A 21,423-nucleotide genomic window follows, 5' to 3' on the forward strand; every position below is an offset into this window, starting at 1 on the left:
GGTGATTTGGCAGTGGTATCTGAGATGAACTTGAAGGCATGGATGGAAAGAAGCCAATAAAAGAGACCTGAACTGTTCTGCCCAAGAAATGAATAGACATTTGTGTGTGAGAGAAGGAAGAAGCAGCCAGAAGGTGAGGAGGAGGAGGAGAGGAAGCAACAAGGTAAAGAGATAAATAGCAGAAAAGGGTAACCACTGACAACTTTCCAGACAGAATGGCATACACACCCATGCACACCCCTAACAACCTGATGGCACAACTCCTCCAATGTCTCACAGCTTCACTGGGATCTGCTACACATACAAATGTTTAAATTTTGAGGGAAAAACAAAAGGGGCAAGTCAAACATCAAGGACCAGTGTGGTGCAAAGGGTGACATCGGGGGGAGAGGGCACAGAATATATATATTTGTGAAAATAAGATGCATGTGGATTGAAAATGCCAGGATTACAAAACAGGCTAAGGGGCTTGGAGCCAGGACTTAAGCTCCCCGGAAATCAGGGGGTCTGGGGACAGAGGTCCACTGAGCTGATACGTCAAAGGAGAAACTGTCAGCTAAGATCTCAGTTAGACAGAAGACATTTAAGTGACATTGACCAAAGTCACATAACTAACAAATAGAAGAATTCTACAGCTGCCTAATGCTGCAGCCGCCGTTCTTTCCAGTCTGCCTCCAATAGCGGGTGCAGAGTCAACAGGCACTGGCTAAATATTAGTTCTCATCTGTTCTTTTAGAAGCTGAGAAAGACTTCATAAATAATAAAAGTTTAATATCAGCTTAACCAATGTATTGATATGAACAAACAAGAACTATAAAAATAATCCAAATAAGCTTTCAAGGGCCCCAATAAACACACAGCCAGATCATCTACTGAAGATTAGACTGGCATAAAGAAACAATGGACTAAAAATATTTGTATTGATTGTAGGACATACAGGTGAACTGTGTCTCTTGATAAATCTTTTAAAAGCTGGATAAGCTTCTGAATAAGCAACACTTTGTTGTTTTGTCTTTTCTCCCACATACAAACCGATGCAGACCCCTAACAATTTAGTCTGCTCCAAGTAACTGTCATGTCTCCAGCAGTGACATCCTCAAATGCAAAATGCCACTTTACATGCATGCTCACACATGCACACACACACACTCACATCATGCAATACATTCAAATAAGATAAAATGTGCTAATAGAGTTTAAAAATTAGACATTTGTAATAGTATATGGAACATGCTGTATGTATGAAATTCTCTAAAGGGGCAAAAGTTTGCTTCTAATACATTCAAGTTGGGGGTGGATGGGCTCCTGAATGAGAAACATCTCTGTGGTGAAGGATAAACATTCTCATGTCTGTTACTTAGTAACAATGATATTTGAGAGAGAAGATGACAGCAAACTGCTTTTTGAGGAAAAAAATATTATCAGATTTTATGATACTTAGAGGTGGTTATTCTATTAAGAAAACAGTCTAGGGGCGCCTGGCTGTCTGTCAGTAGAGCACGCAATGCTTGATCTCAATATTATGAGTTCAAGTCCCACACTGGGTGTGGAGCTAAAGGAAGGGAGAATGGAAGGGAGGGAAGGAGGGAGGGAGAGAGGGAGGGAGGGAGGAAGGGGAACTAGTGCTAAATATTGCAATACTAAAAAAATAGAAGTCAAATTTTCAGACATAGCATTTCCTGCAGTAACAGCACACTGATCCATTACTTCCTTAAATCATGGTTGCGACCTTTCCTGAACTAATCTAAGGCATATAGAATGATCCACACAAAACATTTGGAAGTTACTTTTCATGAAAGAAAAAAGCTCTTGTGTAGTTATCTGTTATTTTTAATTATGTCATCATTTGCAAATAAAATCATACATTATATTCTAGTATGCATTAATAAATTAAACTTCTAATTTTCTAAGGATAAAACAATCTATTCTTCAGAAAACTAAAATACTAAAAACCTCACAGGTTCTTTTTTCCTTTATATGTTTCCAGGACATTGGACCCCACTCATATTCAGAGTGTTTCCAAGGAATGCCAAACAAATTTTAATATTAGCTTAAATCAAATATGTTAAAAGGAAAATTTGGTATAAAAATATAGCAGATCATTTCCTTAAAAGCCATCACAGATTTCGCTTGATTATAAGGTTTACTATGAATCATTTCCACATAGGAGTAATGAAAATAGGGGGCAGCATATGGAAAATGTGTGGCGGTAACAGGTAACAATGCAGAATTTCTTAGTCCCGGTATTTTATTCCTGACCTCAGCTGATGCATTGTTCTTATACTCATTGATGAGACTCAGCCTGAACTGGAAATGCACCTGCTATTTATAGCCATCATTATGCAACAGTCTTGTAAACTCCATGGATCTTCCTCCAAATGTCTGTATGATTCATAGCTCCTATTCCATATTTTTAGATTAGTTTAGGGGAGCTTATAACCATGGTTGCAAGAAGCAAAGTTCAGCATTCTATTTCATGATAAAATACTAATATTAAATGAAGATCTGGATCTATGGAAGTTTAAAAAAAAAAAAAAAAAAGATCCCAGGCAATCTGTAACATTTCTTTGGCATACCCTGTAGCATCAATCAGCTGGATAAAAGTAGGTACTCTTTCAGTATCTGTGAGATTGAATCTAAGAACAAAGACATAGGAGCCCATACCTATGGGCACATATCTAATGGGTAGCACCAGTCTTAAAGGCATAGAGCTCTCCTCCAAATATGCAATTCTTATGCTTTCCTTGATTTTAAACACTATATATTTATATAAGTTTGGTAGGTGACTGTACCTCATGTAAGAACGTATAAATTATTTTCTTTTTTTTTAATTTTTATTTATTTATGATAGTCACACACAGAGAGAGAGAGAGAGAGAGGCAGAGACACAGGCAGAAGGAGAAGCAGGCTCCATGCACCGGGAGCCCGACGTGGGATTCGATCCCGGGTCTCCAGGATCGCGCCCTGGGCCAAAGGCAGGCGCCAAACCGCTGCGCCACCCAGGGATCCCCATAAATTATTTTCTTATATTGTTATAATGAACATAAAAATAATTGACATTTAAAAAAATGAACCATTAGCAGATATTGACGCTCAAAGAAGAAATTCAGGAATTATGCTTTTAACAAACCACTTCAAGATAAAGGGTAAGGCTCAACAAAATCTTGTATTCCCCATACCCCACAGATCCTGGCACAAAGAGGGCACACACCAAGACTGACCAAACGTGGCCTAAAGCATCCATACCTGCTGTTCCCCAAACTCTACTTTTAAAAGATACTGACCACTAGAGGGCAGCCAAGGTCTAATTATGTATCGAAGTGTCAGGTATTTAAAACAGCTGTGAAGCAAGGCAGGACAATCTCTTTAAAAATTTTCTACATATCTAAAAAAATTTGTACACATGTTGAAAATACTTCGGGGGTGCCCGGGTGGCTCAGTCGGTTGAGCCTCCGACTTTTGAATTCAGCTCTAGCTAGTCATGATCTCAGGATCCTGAGACTGAGCCCCATGTCTCCCTCTGCCCCTCCACCTGCTCAGGAGCACATGTTCATGCTCTCTCTCAAATAAATAAAATCTTTAAAAATAAATAAATAAAATAAAATCCTTCAGGTGTGTTTATGTAACTTTTTTTTTTTTTTTTTTAATGACACTAACCAGTCATCCTTTTCACTTTCTGGTCTTATTTCTAATTGAACAATTCAAACCTTGATAAAACCTTGCAGCAAGAATAATTTAGTTTTTCTTAGACCTCTAACTCTGGGAAACAAACAAAGGGTTGTGGAAGGGGACGGGAGGATGGGGCGACTCGGTGACGGGCACTAAGGAGGGGCACTTTCTGAGATGAGCACTGGGTGTTATACTACATGTTGGCAAATTGAATTTAAATTTAAAAAAACTTAAAAACAGTAACTTAGTTTTTCAAATGTTTTAAAATGTTATTTAGAACAATACTCCAAAAATAGTATGTTTCACATACTGAGTTCATATTCAATGTGTAAGCATCCTGCTGATGAACAGAAAATAAATTATAACCTTGATTTAATTACATAGGGTTAGATTCAATGTTATCAAAATTTTTATGCCCTTGACTTTTTTTTTTTTAGAGTCAGCGAGGGCAGCACAGTCTTATTTCTATGATTACTAGATTTATTTTGCTTTATTCCATAAAATCTCTCACATCTATCTTTTAATTTCCATTTTTCACCACCCTTGTTCTGAAAATCCAAAATTTTCCAAAGCATCCCAACTGGTCTCTCTATCTCTGAGCACTCTCCCCCTCCAATCTGTTCCTTCCCACTGTTGCCATAGTTATATTGCTATTGTAAACTGTGATCACACATCAAGCTTTTGCTTTAAAACTTCCTGAAGCTAGAATTCCCTGTGCAAATTTATCCACAGTTCTTAGCTGGGCTTTCAAGCTATTCCATATCCTGTCCTAATCCCTTGCCTTCAACTAATATCATCTTCTCTCCAGTGGTAGCCATAACTTGGCCTACCAATCATCCCTCAACTCTTTCTATACTTAATTACATCAGATAGACTTTCCCTCTGGCAGAAAAGCTCTGCTTCATCTACTCTCTACTTGTTGACATTTTGATCCCTTCAACACCTAACTTAGATATCCTTTTTCCCCTTATTGATTCCTGAAAATAAATCTCTATGTATTTTCCATAAAGAACAGTCAAATCCCCACTATGAAGCAGGCATTCTATAGTATACTGGGACACAGAGGTAAACAAGACCCAGGAGCTCAGCCTCCACTGGGGAGTCTACTACACTAGCCTGTTTGTTGACCATGAACTTCAGTGAGACAACCAGCCAATCAACAATCAATGGTTCTCCCTAAACTCCAAACTTTCAGAAACCATTACATCCGACTGCTGAGGCTAGGACTTCCAGTACTATGTTGAATAGCAGTGGTGAGAGGGGACATCCCTGTCTCGTTCCTGATCTTAGGGGAAAGGCTCCCAGTGCTTCCCCATTGAGAATGATATTTGCTGTGGGCTTTTCGTAGATGGCTTTTAAGATGCTGAGGAATGTTCCCTCTATCCCTACACTCTGAAGAGTTTTGATCAGGAATGGATGTTGTATTTTGTCAAGTGCTTTCTCTGCATCTAATGAGAGGAGCATATGGTTCTTGGTTTTCTCTTGCTGATATGATGAATCACATTGATTGTTTTGCGAGTGTTGAACCAGCCTTGTGTCCCGGGGATAAATCCTACTTGGTCATGGTGAATAATTTTCTTAATGTACTGTTGGATCCTATTGGCTAGTATCTTGCTGAGAATTTTTGCATCCATGTTCATCAGGGATATTGTTCTGTAAGTCTCCTTTTTGGTGGGGTCTTTGTCTGGTTTTGGAATTAAGGTGATGCTGGCCTCATAGAACGAATTTGGAAGTACTCCATCTCTTTCTATCTTTCCAAACAGCTTTAGTAGCATAGGTATGGTTTCTTCTTTAAACGTTTGATAGAATTCCCCTGGGAAGGCATCTGGCTCTGGACTTTTGTGTCTTGGGAGGTTTTTGATGACTGCTTCAATTTCCTCCCTGGTTATTGGCCTGTTCAGGTTTTGTATTTCTTCCTGTTCCAGTTTTGGTAGTTTGTGGCTTTCCGGGAATGTGTCCATTTCTTCTAGATTGCCTAATTTATTGGTGTATAGCTGTTCATAATATCAAGACAGTGTGGTACTGGCACAAAAACAGACACATAGATCAATGGAACAGAATAGAGAACCCAGAAGTGGACCCTGAACTTTATGGTCAATTAATATTCAATAAAGGAGGAAAGACTATCCATTGGAAGAAAGACAGTCTCTTCAATAAATGGTGCTGGGAAAACTGGACATCCACATGCAGAAGAATGAAACTACACCACTCTCTTGCACCAGACACAAAGATAAACTCAAAATGGATGAAAGATCTAAATGTGAGACAAGATTCCATCAAAATCCTAGAGGAGAACACAGGCCACACCGTTTTTGAACTCAGCCACAGTAACTTCTTGCAAGATACATCCACGAAGGCAAAAGAAACAAAAGCAAAAATGAACTATTGGGACTTCATCAAGATAAGAAGCTTTTGCACAGCAAAGGATACAGTCAACAAAACTAAAAGACAACCTACAGAATGGGAGAAGATATTTGCAAATGACCTATCAGATAAAGGGCTAGTTTCCAAGATCTATAAAGAACTTATGAAACTCAACACAAAGAAACAAACAATCCAATCATGAAATGGGCAAAAGACATGAAGAGAAATCTCACAGAGGAAGACATAGACATGGCCAACACGCACATGAGAAAATGCTCTGCATCACTTGCCATCAGGGAAATACAAATCAAAACCACAATGAGATACCACCTCACACCAGTGAGAATGGGGAAAATTAACAAGACAGGAAACCACAAATGTTGGAGAGGATGCGGAGAAAGGGGAACCCTCCTGCACTGTTGGTGGGAATGTGAACTGGTGCAGCCACTCTGGAAAACTGTGTGGAGGTTCCTCAAAGAGTTAAAAATAGACCTGCCCTACGACCCAGCAATTGCACTGTTGGGGATTTACCCCAAAGATACAAATGCAATGAAACGCCGGGACACCTGCACCCCGATGTTTCTAGCAGCAATGTCCACAATAGCCAAACTGTGGAAGGAGCCTCAGTGTCCATCGAAAGATGAATGGATAAAGAAGATGTGGTTTACGTATACAATGGAATATTCCTCAGCCATTAGAAACGACAAATACCCACCATTTGCTTCAACGTGGATGGAACTGGAGGGTATTATGCTGAGTGAAGTAAGTCTTTCGGAGAAGGACAAACATTGTATGTTCTCATTCATTTGGGGAATATAAATAATAGTGAAAGGGAATATAAGGGAAGGGAGAATAAATGTGCGGGAAATATCAGAAAGGGAGACAGAACATAAAGACTCCTAACTCTGGGAAACGAACTAGGGGTGATGGAAGGGGAGGACGGTGGGGGGTGGGGGTAAATGGGTGACGGGTACTGAGGGGGGCACTTGACAGGATGAGGACTGGGTGTTATGCTGTATGTTGGTAAATTGAACACCAATAAAAAATAAATTTATTATTTAAAAAAAGAAAGAAAAAATAAAATATAACTGTCAATGATTATTTTTTTTCTGGCTTATACTGCACATTTCCTTATACAGGGTAAAATGCACTCCCTTTCTTGGATACTGACCATGTATTTTTTTTAACAGTGCATTTCTTTTGTTTGTTTGAATAGGTAATGCAAAGAGAGTATAAAACTTAAAAGAAATGATATGCAGCTTTTTCGCAACGGGTTTGCCGCCAGAACACAGGTGTCGTGAAAACCACCGCTAAACCTAAACCAAAATGGGAAAGGAAAAGACTCACATCAACATCGTGGTCATTGGACACGTAGATTCGGGCAAGTCTACCACTACTGGCCATCTGATCTACAAATGTGGTGGGATCGACAAAAGAACTATCAAAAAATTTGAGAAGGAGGCTGCTGAGATGGGAAAAGGCTTCTTCAAGAATGCCTGGGTCTTGGATAAACTGAAAGCTGAACGTGAACGTGGAATCACCATTGATATCTCCCTGTGGAAATTCGAGACCAGCAAGTATTATGTGACCATCACTGATGCCCCAGGACACAGAGACTTTATCAAAAACATGATTACAGGCACATCTCAGGCTGACTGTGCTGTCCTGAGTGTTGCTGCTGGTGTTGGTGAATTTGAAGCAGGTATCTCCAAGAATGGGCAGACCAGTGAGCATGCCCTTCTGGCTTACACGCTGGGTGTAAAACAACTAATTGTTGGTTTTAACAAAATGGATTCCACTGAATCCCTACAGCCAGAAGAGATACGAGGAAATCGTTAAGGAAGTCAACACCTACATTAAGAAAATTGGCTACAACCCTGACTCAGTAGCATTTGTGCCAATTTTTGGTTGGAATGGTGACAACATGCTGGAGCCAAGTGCTAACACGCCTTGGTTCAAGGGATGGAAAGTCACCCATGAGAATACCAGTGGAACCACCCTGCTTGAAGCCCTGGATTGCATTCTGCCACCAACTCATCCAACTGATAAGCCCTTGCATCTGCTCTGAAGACGTCTACAAAATTGGTGGTATTGGTACTGTCCCAGTGGGTCAAGTGGAGACTGGTGTTCTTAAGCCTGGCATGGTGGTCACCTTTGCTCTGGTCAATGTTACAACTGAAGTAAAGTCTGTGGAAATGCACCATGAAGCTTTGAGTGAGGGTCTTCCTGCGGACAATGTGAGCTTCAATGTCAAGAATGTATCTGTCAAAGATGTTCATCGTGGCAACGTGGCTGGTGACAGCAAAAATGTCCCACCAATGGAAGCAGCAGGCTTCACAGCTCAGGTGATTATCCTGAACCATCCAGGCCAAATCAGTGCTGGATATGCACCTGTGCTGGACTGTCACACAGCTCACATTGCTTGCAAGTTTGCTGAGCTGAAGGAGAAGATAGATTGTCGTTCTGGAAAGAAGCTGGAAGATGGTCCCAAGTTCTTGAAATCTGGGGATGCTGCCATTGTTGATATGGTTCCTGGCAAACCTATGTGTGTTGAGAGCTTCTCTGACTATCCTCCTCTGGGCCGTTTTGCTGTTTGTGACATGAGACAGACGGTTGCTGTGGGTGTCATCAAAGCAGTGGACAAGAAGGCACCTGGAGCTGGCCAAGTCACCAAGTCTGCCCAGAAAGCTCAGAAGGCTAAATGAATATTATCCCCAATACCTGCCACCCTAGTCCTAATCAATTGTGTCAATTGGCCATTTAAGTTTAATAGTAAAAAGACTGGTTAAATGATAACAATTCATTGTAAAACCTTCAGAAGGAAAGGAGAATGTTTTGAGGACCGTTTGTGTTTTTTTGTTTTGTTTTGTTTTGTTTTGTTTTGTGCATGTGTTGCAGTTTTAAGTTATTAGTTTTTAAAATCAGTACTTTTTAATGGAAAAAACTTGACCAAAAATCTGTCACAGAATTTTGAGGCCCATTAAAACAAAAGTTTAATGAGAAAAAAAAAAAGAAATAATATGCAGCAAAATGTAAATTTCTGCTCCCACAGCTGTCTATGAGCTCTCTAGATATCTTTCCTGGAAGCAATTCCCATTACCATTGTTTCCACAGAGTTTGTCTGTGTATGTGTAAGCATTGATGAGTGTTCTTTGTTATAACCTTAATATGATACATCTCAGATTGTTTCCTACAGGTACTTCATTGTATTTAACAACTTCATAATATACACTGTATGAATGTACCATCGTATTTTTAACCATTTTTAACCAAGGCCAGAATGTCATCTAATCTGGCTTTTTGTTTTACTTGTGTGTGTGTGTGTGTTTGTATGTGTGAGAGAGTATGTGTGTGTGTGTGTGTGCATGCGTGTGTTGGGAAACTCAGAGGCTGTGCACATCTCTATTGCTTTGTTTTTCCTTTTTCTTAATCCTTGATCAGAAAATACATTTCCTCACTCCTTTTTCCATCATTGGCATCACTCCAATTGGTGTGGTATTTTTCCTTGGAGAGTTTTGTATTTTTGCAAGCTGTAAAATACTAGAAATTATACTAATGGTAATATGTTACTGCTCTATTCCATACTTCATGATCACTGTTTCTGAATTGTAGTGTGCTATTTTTTAACCTATTATTTTTATCTAATAATATTTCCCAGAAATGGACACAGAGGATGCTTCCAGCTCTCATGATCACAATGCTATAATGAACATGTTCCTACATACCCCTGTCTGGACCTATACACAAGTGTTTTTACATCCAAGTATAACATTTGCTGAGACATACTCGTGGTTTCTATATAATACAAGCTTTTCACACATCAGCTTTGCCAAGTTATACTTTCAACAAAAACACATGGGGTTCCTACTGCGTCAATATCCTTTTAAGCACTTGGGATCATATAGTTGTCTAATTATTTTAATGTTGGATATAAATCCATAAATAAAGATTTTACTTTGCATTTCTCTGATGATTAAGGAGATCTGAAATATCTTCATGTGTTTTTCAAACTTGAAGTTTCCCTTACTATTCATTATCTATTACCAATTTGCCTTTTTTTAAAGATATAATTGACATATGCCTTTGTATTAGTTTCACATATACAACATAGTCATCTACTATGTGTATATATTGCAAAATGATCATTACAAGTCTAGTTCACATGGTGCTATATTATCATGAGGTATTAATAATATATATATGATATATAATAATATATCATATATATATATATATCTGAAATATCCAGTTGTTCATTAAAAATTACTTTTAGTAGGTCACTTCAAAGAGGGCTCAGGGAGCTGTGAAGCCAGAAGGTCTAAGACTGAACAAAGACTGATGTTCCCCAGTGGATGCCACAGACACTCAACAGTGTCATTTCCCAAAGGAAACATGAGATGCAGCCACTCATGATGATGAGAATTGACTCATAATCCATGACTGGTGGGAAAACAAATTAAAAATAAATAAATTTTTTTAAATAGCCAAAAAAACATTTAAGACTGATTCACAAAAAAAACCCAAAAATAAATTAAATAAATAAATAAATAAATAAATAAATAAATAAGTAAATAAATAAAATTTTAAAAAAAGACCGATTCACTCTTTGAATGATCTATGAAGTCAATAAATCCTAAGAAGACTGACAATTTAAAAAAAAAAAACACCAAGAATAAAAAGAGGTGTCACTATAGACTTTATGAATATCAAAAGGATAATAGGATGTTAGAACTTGATGCCCATAAATATGGCAATTATTTTTTTTAATTTTATTTACTTATTTGAGAGAGAGAGAGAGAGAGTGAGTGTGAGAGAGTACACAAGCAAAGAAGGGCAGAGAAAAAGGGAGAAGCAGACTCCTTGCTGAGCAGGGAGCCTAATACAGAGCTCAATTCAAGGACCCTGGATCATGACCTGAGCTAAAAGCAGATGCTTAACTGATTAAACCACCCAGGTGCTCCAAATATGGCAATTTAACTGAAATTACTGTACTGATAAAGTATAACTTATCAAAACTGACATAAGAAGAAATAGAAAATTAAATATCTTAAAATTTTCAAATTAAAGAATTTGAACTTATAATTAAATATCTCTCCTAAAAGATAAACTGTAGGCTGATTTTTTTAAAAGATTTTATTTATTTATTCCTGAGAGACAGAGAGGCAGAGGCACAGGCAGAGGGAGAAGCAGGCTCCACCCAAGGAGCCCAATGTGGGACTCGATCCCAAGACCCTATGATCACGCCCTGAGCCAAAGGCAGATGCTCAACCATTGACCCACCCAGGCACCCCTAGGCTCATATGGTTTTAATGATAAATTCTATAAGACATTTAAGTAAGAAATAATACAAAACTAACCCAAATTTAGAAAACAAGGGGATTTCCTAACTTATCATGTATCCAGGACTACGCTCTTATCAAAAACTGACAAAGAGATGTTGCAAGAAAAGGAAGTTACAAGACAGTATTCCTTATGCTATACATGCAAAAATCCTTCACAAAATAGCCAACAGAATCCAGCTATATATAGAAGAGGAAAATACACTATGACCAGGTAGAGTTATACAAGAAATGCAAACTTGATCTAACAATCAAAAATCAATGTTATTCATAATATTAGAATAAAGGAAAAGAATACAAAATCATCTAAAAATGGCAAAAAAAAGTATTTGACAAAATTCAACATTCAACATCCTATTCATGATAAAAGCTCCTAACAAACTAGAAAGAAAAAGGAATTTCTTCACTGTGATAAACGGCTTCTAGACCCACAGTTAACATCATACTTCATGGTGAAATGTTAGGACTTTTTTTTTTAAGACTGGGAACAAAGTAGGATAACCTCTCTCACTACTTCTCTTAAACACTGCAAGTCTTTACCAATTCAGTAAGTCAACTAACAAGAAAGGTAATTATAAAGGAAAAATTAAAACTTTTTTTGTAGGGAGAAGCAGAGAGACATCATGGCTATGTAAGTAGAGAATCCTATAAACTTTAGACATGAAAAAAAAAGAGAAAAAAATGTAAGATAAATTCTGCCAGACCACAGGCTGTAATAACCATATACATATACTAATTGTGTTTCTCATATTCACAGTGAATAACTGGAAGATGAAATGAAATGAAAACTAATCCATTTATGATAGTTTCCAAAATATCAGATACCTCTACAAAGTAATGGGCAAGCCCTCTACTCTAAAAGTAGGAGACAAACTAAAGAGGACCAAAATAAATGGAAGGAAAAAAAAATAAATGGAAGGATACGTCACATTCATGAACTGGTCGACTAAGTATTGTTAAAATGTCAATTCTCTCCAACTGATTTACAAAGCCAACTGTAATCCCATCAAAACTAAACTGAGTAGATTCTAAAATGTATAAAGATATGCAAAGAAAAGGGGGGACTGAAAAACCTCTTTTTTTAAAAAAAGATATTTATTTATTCATGAGAGACAACAGAGAGAGGCAGAGACATAGGCAGAAGGAGAAGCAGGTTCCCTGCAGGAAGCCCGATGTGAGACTCCATCCAGGGACCCTGGGATCATGACCTGAGCCAAATCAGACGCTCAACCACTGAGCCACCCAAGGAGCCCTGAGACTGAAAAACCTCTCACAGAAGAAATTAGAAAACCTACCTTACCTGATTTTAAGATTCGTTATATGGTAACAATAATAAAGACAATAGTGTGGTACTGACTTAAGGATAGATATATCCTTAAGCACCTGGGTGGCTCAGTGGTTGAGCATCTGCCTTTGGCTCAGGTCATGATCCTGGGGTCCTGGGATGGATCGAGTTCCACATCAAGCTTCCTGCAGGGAGCTTGCTTCTCCCTCTGGCTCTGTCTCTGCCTCTCTCATTCTCTGTGTCTCTCATGAATAAATAAACAAAACAATAAAAAAATGTAAAATGAAAAAAAAAGATAAATGTATATATCAATAAAACCCAATGGTCAAGAGATATTTGACAAAGGTAATTTGGTGGGAAAGGATAATTTGTTCCAATAAATAGTGCTGAGACAGCTGGATATCCACCTGGACAAAAATGAACCTTGGCCTTAGTCTCTCATTATAAACAAAACTCAACTCAAATTAGATTATAGACCTACCCGAAAAGTAAAATAATAAAACTTAAGAAGAAAGTACATAAGAAAATCTTTGTTTTTTGCATAAGCAAAGATTTTTTTCAGGACATAAAACGTACAACTATTAAGGGAAAAAATCATGAATGGACTTCATCAAAATTGAGAATGTTCTGCTCTCTGAAAGATCTCATTGAGAAAATGAAAGCACAGTGTTTGCTTCAGCAGCACTTATACTAAATTGGAATGATACAGAGAAGATTAGCATGGTCCCTGTGCAAGGAGAAAATGAAAGCACAATCCATAAACTGTGAGGAGTTGTTTCCCATATCTGACATAATCTTTATATCCAGAAAAGTTTTATGTATGTATAGATAGATGCTTACAATTACATATACTTACAATTCAATAAAAAGAAAACAAAACAATGCAATTTTTTAAATGGATATAGTTTTGAAAAAACACATATACCAATAACCACAAGAAAAAAACTTCAACGTTATTATTCAAGAAGAGCATGAGGATTAAAACTGAAAGATCCATTTGGCATCTACCAGAATTGTTAAAATCAGAAAGATTCACTATCAATTCTTGACCAAGATGTGGGAGCAACTGGCACCCTTCTACACTGGTCATGGGAATAAAATAAGTTTGTACAACCATTTGGAATCTTCTTATAAAGTAAGGAAAGAGTTAAGGTATAGGCCAGGAGAGGCAGGGGAGCCCCTGACTAGGCTCTGAAACTATTCCTGATGGGCAAAAGCACTTAGCCAGTTTATCCTCTTAGTCCAGAACACCTGGCTCGGTGGGATTTTGTTGTTGTTGTTAGCAACAGTGTAATCACAAAAAATGACCAAATCTCAGAGATATCAGTCATTAACAGTGTTATCAATAGTGCTTGCTCAAACCAAGATAGCACAAGAATCTCAAAATCAAAAGCTCCCTGGTCAAGTTTTCAATAAAGGAGCAGCCCTAAAAACCCTCAGTGACAACTCAATTCAGGACCCTTCTCACTCTAGAGAGCTTTCTCTTTCCTTTCTGTTCTCACCGTCACTTAATAAACTTTCACTTCATTCCATCCTTTCATGTCCACAAGATTGATTCTTCGACTCCATGAGACAAGAACCCTGCAATCCCGTAACACTGTGGCTCAGTAGTTTTACTTACATATTTACCCAAGAGAAATGAAAAGTGTAAGTCTACACAAAGACTGTCTGCAAGTGTTCATAGCAGTTTTACTCATAATAGCCAACAACTGGAAATAATCCAAATCTTCATCAACAGAAGAATGGATTAAAAAAAGGATGGTTTATTAGAATAGAATACCACTCAATAATTCTATGACACATATAAAAACATATATGATCACAAAAACATGTGGAACAAAAGTACGTAGACAAAATATATAATATTGATTACATTTATAAGCAAAGTATAAGAAAAGGCAAAATTAATCTGTGATAACAAAATTTAGAAAGTGGTTATTTTGTTGGAGATAGGAGGGAACTTTTTATAATGAAAAATATGTTCCCCCTGTTGTTTTGGGTGGTGGTACCTTTTGTGTATTTAACTATCAAAATTCACCAAACTGAACAGTGAAGAGCTATGTATTTTATGGTATGTAAATTACACTTCAATTTAAATGTATCATAAAAAAAGAAGCAATTAGCTTTAAGGGCATATTGCATACCAGACATTCGCAGAACTGTTTTCAATTGTTGTCTTAGCTTAGGAACCTTGTAATATTTACTTCCATTCCACCTTTCATGTGGACGACAGTCATTAAGACAGGCATCCTCCTGGTTCCTTTCATAGTAGCATCTGGTTAATGAGGGCCTACCAGATATGTTGTTATGAAACTGACTTCAAGATAAAATAAGGAGTTACATCATGATTGTGAATATTATTGTTATCAAGAGAATATCTAATTTTATTTGCAACAAATGTAAAGATTCAGTATCTACACTAAGAGCCACTAAGATGTAACTACATACTGAATCAACTCCAGGGACTGAAATTTGGAGTCAGAATGCCTGGGGATGGGATTCTGCATCTACAACATAGTACATGGCTTTCCATTCAGAGAAGTCTTAGAATCTCAGGTTCCTAATCTATAAAATGAGCATATTGCATGGACCATCCCCATCGCGTGACTACTGTGAGGATTACGTAATTGTGAAAGTCTTAGAAATACTTGTTGCACATGATAAGCACTATATAAACATTAGCTACTCTTACAACTTACAGTCTGGGTTTCTTTTTTTTTTTTTTTTTTTTTTTTAGATCTTATTTATTTTTTCATGAGAGACACACAGAGAGAGAGGCAGAGACTTAGGCAGAGGGAGAAGCAGGCTCCCCATGTGGAGCCTGATGTCAGATTTGATCCCAGGATCCCAGAATCATAACCTGAGCCAAAGGCAGATGCTCAACCATTGAGCCACCCGGGTGTCCCTACAGTCTGGATTTCTATCAAGAAACACTGAAAATATTACTCACTAGAGAATATTGAGAATACACTGTTTAAAACTTTCTACCAAAAAAAAAAATAAATAAATAAAACTTTCTACCAAAAAAAGTATAGGCACTATAAGGAAACACACATTGTTTATTTCACTCGGTCATTTTAAAAATATGGATATTTATATCAATTGAAACTTCAGGCAAAGGATAAAGGAATTGATATTTTAAATCATATTCTTAAAAGGTATGATTTAAGGGAAATGTGTTCTTCATAAAACCTCTGAAAATCCATTTCTTCCATACATATTTATTGAATGTCTAATCTAACATGTTCACTAACATGCAACTAAAATGTTGCACTAATTAGTTAATATTGCCTACAGGTAGGAGTATCAATAATGAAGATTCATAGACACTAGCTATAGGTTTATTCCCATAAACAACTAAGCCAGCTCTTCTTAAGGATAGCTGGGAGATCGGGGGAGGGGGCAATATCAGAGTTCCACTGCTCACCTCAGACTCTTTGGGAAGGTAAACTAGTTTTGTCCCTGGGCAGAATCACAGGTGGTGAGACACTCTTCTGAGAGATGGGTTTAATCCCTCAAGTGTACTTGAGGAAAAAAAATGCTCTGAACCACTGGCTTAAGTTACAAACTAGATGACATCTTGAAGGACTTAATTTTGTACTTCCCACTTTGAGTCAATTATTTGGCTTTGAAGAACTACTACACAATTTTGCAACCTGAGAGGAAGAAAGGAAAACCAAAATACCATGATCCTGATCTGGTGCTTCCAGGTTGTAGCCATACCCCAGCAGCGTGCGAACAGCTTCACGGAGGCTGTCTTTATTGGATTTCTTGGTGCGGTCATCTAGAAGAGTGTAGGGAACCAGGCGAGGGTTTCTTCTGTTCTTTACATCCTACAGGAAGAGAAAAGGTGTTGGTCATCAAAGCAGTACTAAAGCAATCATTCTGGAAATGAGACAGCTGCCAAATACAACAGAAAGTAAAGCCCCTGAGATAAAAGCTGCTCCCCCACACCCTTGGTCTTCTCAGGTTAAGGAAGTTACTGAACCCCTAGCAATATAAAAGACTGAATCAAATGAGTAACTGCAGGCCCTCCCCAGGAGAAGAAAAAAGTAAAAACAATAAAATAACAAACGCCAACTGGAAGGATCATTTCCACCACCGTCCATCTGCCAGGATCACAGGGCAATGGACTAATTTAGAGAACACAGAATTTCCTTGTACAGTTGACAGACAAGTCTTTGTTACAAGAAGAGCCAAGTGATCACTGGTCACCTCTCAGTGATTTTAGTCTACAAACAACTTATGGCTGCAGGCCCTCTCTCAGAAAAACCCAGTGTTACAGACAACCATTCTATGAACTCAACTAGCCTGAACACTATGCATTAGGGTGACTCCACCAACCTGTGAAACCAGTTAATAGCAAAAGCACTGAAGTACGTACAAAACTCACAATTTGGTTATTACAAACGAGGCTCCAGGTTTAAAATGTGATGAGACTGCTGTTGGCAAAGCATGAGATCTGGCTCTCCTACTAGCCTGGCAAAAGAAATCACTTCTTTCCATCGATTCTCTGAAACTCTGCTGCAGATTTTGTCAGACTTTCCATTTTTCAGGAAGCATTCTCAAATCTCAGGTTAACTTGAGCACAATGAAGAATGAGGAGGCTGTGGATCCTTCCAAACCTCAAAACAAATATGCTACATGGTAGACTGGCTTTGTTCTGGGTGACTAGGAGCAAGGAAAGCTTTCCCTCCTATATTTTCCTGTCTCTCTAGCAAATCTGTACTAAATACCTGCTCCTGAATACATGAGCATGGACTGACAGGCTGGAGTCCAGATCACCTAGATTGCTTGGTGGGGAGCACCACTACAAAACCACCCTAAGTAAACCAACAGTGTAAACAGTACACACAGGTGCCAGACACATCACCCAGCAGCCCTCTCTTCTAAAGTGGTTTTTGCCTCCAAACTTTTCCTCTACAGAAAGTCTGAAGCCTTGAATGAATCATGCTCTCTAGGGCAGCCTGGGTGGCTCAGCGGTTTAGCTCCGCCTTCGGCCCAGGGCATGATCCTGGAGACCTGGGATGGAGTCTCACGTCGGGCTCCCTGCGTGGAGCCTGCGTCTCCCTCTGCCTGTGTCTCTGCCTCTCTCTCTCTCTATGTCTCTCATGAATAAATAAATGAAATCTTAAAAAAAAAATCATACTCTCTAAAGATGGTGTCCTGAGAATCTGTTAAAAGGTGCTCCCCAGGGGATCCGATGCACACTCATGTTTGAAAGCAGCAGAGCTAGAGGGACAGAGAAGTAGTAAGCCAAGTAAACTGCTCTCAAGGACTTTCAATGACGTTCTAAACTAAATTATGTCAACAAGAAGGTGATGAAAAATTCAAGACAGCACTCATACAGAATCTGGCAAATATGCTTATGCCAGTGGGGAATATGGTGGAAGCAAGATGGAGCCTGAGAGAAAGAGTGGGGAAATTATCCAAATGAAAGTTCTGGTAGGCTCAAAAAGCCTGTGCTTTTATGAGGAACCATATACACAGGAAGCACACCCCCCGCCCCCACCTGAAGAGAAGGACTCCCGGAAATCCTGGTTTGTCTAATAGAGCTACATGGACTTCACAGCAAGTTAGCCCTCCTTTTGCAGAGAGCCAGTGTGGGGCCCTGATCCCTCTTGGGTACATGGTTATAAGGTTTAGGTTCTCTCTGTCTCTGTGTGTCTCTGTGTCTCTCTGTCTCTCACGCACACACACACACACACAAAATGCTTAAGCAGATTTAGTGTTGACATTCACATCAATTACAACCAGCTTAATTCAACATAAAAATATATTTTATGAGGTAAATCAAGGTTCTTCAAGTTTCCTTTAGCCTTTCTAATGCCAAAAAGTCACTGGCTTAGAAGGATTTTCAAAACTCACTTTTTCAAACCAATGTTTAGGCTAGATCCTAAACAATAGGCTAAGCCTGTAAGTGAGAAAACATTTTATTCCTGAAAAATTTTAAGTAAAGGCAGCCCAAACTGAGCTGTCAAGATGTACTGCAACAAGGAAGCGAAGAATGTTGGCTCTGGAGTCAGAAGGCCCAAGCAGGGTCTGCCACCTGCTAGCTGTGTAGCACTGGGCAAACTGTTCCCGTGAAGCCTCCCTGTACACCATATGTGAACTGGGAATCGAAATGATTCCTCCCTCACAGAAGTGTTGTCAGAGTTAAAGAGAATATGAGTAAAACTCTAGACATGGTATTGAAGAGCAAACCACCTGATGTATTTATTTGGTAGGGGCCAGTACTGCTGGAAGCCTTTCTCATATGTAAGTTATATAATGAAGTGAAATCACTTACTGATGAGGAAACAGTGGTGCAGATAATTTTTTTTTAAGATTTTATTTATTTATGAGAGAGAGAGAGAGAGAGGCAGAGACACAGGCAGAGGGAGAAGCAGGCTCCATGCAGGGGGCCCAATGCAGGACTCAATCTCGGGACTCCAGGATCAAAACCTGGGACAAAGGCAGGCGATCAACCCCTAAGCCACCCAGGTGTCCCCAAGTAGTGCAGAGAATTTAAGTAGCCTGCCCAAGGTCACCTGGTAACTAAGAGGCAAGGCTCAAATTTGCTCTTGGGCCTTCTGCTCTGCTGCCTTGGGATGTGCTCCATGACTTAGTCACTCCCACAACAAGCGCACCACCATGAATAGAGAGATCCATGACTCTGAAATCCAGAAACCTAAGAAAACTCATCCTTTACTAAGTTGAACAAAATCTCAGTTGGTAAAACATGATCTGAATTGATGCAAGCCTGTTTTATAGTCTTTATTTATCCCTCTTGGTATTATCATGCCTATGCTGTGCCTAACAAATAGTAATTTACTGTGGAGGGTGCTAAGAAATATGTAATATATCACCATATCACCATCCTGGACACCGAAAGATATCTGGATTCTGACATTCATCTGGCCCCAGGAGTTTTGAAGGAGGAACAGTGGACCTCTTTTATTACTATTTTATCTCAATCTTCTCATATTTCAAAAGTTTCTCCTTAAATACCATCTCAGAGAGAGAAATGCCACAAAACCAAGTTATAAATCACTGTCCTGGTTAAAATTCACTGGTACCTCCTGTTCACACTCAGGGTTATGGTCATCTGACTTCCTGAGCCCAGCACAGAACAGGTGCGTTAGCATATATATATACGTTAAGATATGCATGTGAGTTTCAACCCAGTCATTATTTAATCTCTCCTGTTAGGAATTATGCTGATTACCACTTAAGTAAATCTCAGCCTCCAGGCCATAAAGCTACATTCCCCTGTACCTGTTGGATGCCGTAAGTCCAGCCCTGCCGGATTCGATCTCGGGCCCATACATTATGAGCATTTTCTGCCAACTTGTCCACCATTGCTTCCTGAGATGGGGTGAGTTTGATAAAGCTCAGGTCCATTGGGGCAGGCTTATACCCACTTGTCAGCTGGTAACTACAAAGCAAAATAAAAGAAGTATATAATTGGCCTTTCCAAAAAAGTCAAGGCTTAAAAATCCCTGTATCAGTCTTTTTATGGCCCTACCTACTTCTAAGTGTTCCTTAAACCAAAGTGGTTACCACTGGTCAGCAAGCTGGGAACCCTTCAGTTTAGCTAATAACTCATTAGGTAGAAAGGCCACATGATCGTGGTCTTCAATTTTATGCCACTAAAACAAAAAATGAGACAACTTACCTACCTCTAAAAGGTGAGAAGGACTTACTGAATTCCAAACTATTGAGGCTTTTTTATAGTACAAACCAAAATAATGGTTACCAGTAGAAACATCTGATGGAGTTCTCTTTCTGTTCTCATTTTCTTCAACTTTTAAACATTATCTTAATTTGTATATTTATGTGTTTAATAAATCTGTGGGTCCTTACAGATACTAGCTGTTCATTATGCCATAGGGAGACTTTAATGCATTTATAAGTTATTTTCCTACTTGCCTTTCCTAGTTATATAATTTAGGGAGTCTCTGGATAAGATAGAAAGTAGGATATCCCAGGTACATAATCATCTAAAATATTATTAAGGCCTGGATTTTAACTAACTCTTACCAGAGACTACTTCCATATTCTGAAATTCTGAACTTTCTGAGAGAAAGTACTAAAACAAGTGTTAAGTTTTCATCTTCTGGAAGAAATATAAAATTGAAAATACAAAATTTTCAACATGTACCTATTAAGGCAATAATACTGCTCTGCTCCTCGCCCCCTCCCACACACACACAGAGTCAACTCATTCTATTTAACTACTGAGATTCGAACAAAGCCTATTTTACAGCTGCTTCTCTTCTATTCTATAGAAGACACTCTTCTATAAGGAGTGTCATTGTTACACTCCTTATAATCAACCATGCCTTGAGGTCAGGATCTGTTTCTAATCCATTTTTCTAACTGCCATTATACTCAAAACCACGCATGGCAGATAAACAGCCCTTCCATCCATAGCTTTTGAAAGAATTAACTTTATATACCAAATTAATATAAAGGTACATGCATCTTCATCTCAAAGATTCTCCTTTGTACAAAGAAAATTTGCCAGCTAATTACGCAGTTAAAAAAAAATTAACAGAACATGAGAAAATGCAGAAATAAAACTATGTTATCTTTATTCTTTGAAGTATTCTGGGCTATGGCTAGTAGAATGACCAGGTAAGCTTCTTTACAGCAGGGAGTTTGTCTGCTTTGTTCCTTGCTATCCACAAAACCAGGAATAGTGCCTGATTCCTGGTAGGCATTCAATAAAGATATGTTGAATGAATTGATGTGTTATGGCAATAAATAATTTTTAAGCATGAA

At 38.5% G+C, this 21,423-nt stretch overlaps 1 protein-coding gene and 1 pseudogene across 1 annotated transcript in view; one reads left to right on the forward strand and one right to left on the reverse strand.

Annotated features, from left to right (window-relative positions):
• Nucleotides 1–21,423, reverse strand: part of RYR2 (ryanodine receptor 2) — a 753,550-nt gene that overhangs the window by 266,909 nt on the left and 465,218 nt on the right. The window contains exons 27-28 of the mRNA XM_072822940.1: nucleotides 19,915–20,074; nucleotides 16,343–16,490 (exon numbers count right to left, since the gene is read on the reverse strand). Coding sequence (XP_072679041.1) covers nucleotides 16,343–16,490; nucleotides 19,915–20,074 — 308 coding nt within the window. The remainder of the gene's footprint in view (nucleotides 1–16,342; nucleotides 16,491–19,914; nucleotides 20,075–21,423) is intronic.
• LOC140632783 (U6 spliceosomal RNA) lies at nucleotides 13,324–13,423 on the forward strand (annotated as a pseudogene).

The sequence above is a fragment of the Canis lupus genome, chromosome 4, assembly GCF_048164855.1.
Source record: "Canis lupus baileyi chromosome 4, mCanLup2.hap1, whole genome shotgun sequence".
NCBI lineage: Eukaryota > Metazoa > Chordata > Mammalia > Carnivora > Canidae > Canis > Canis lupus.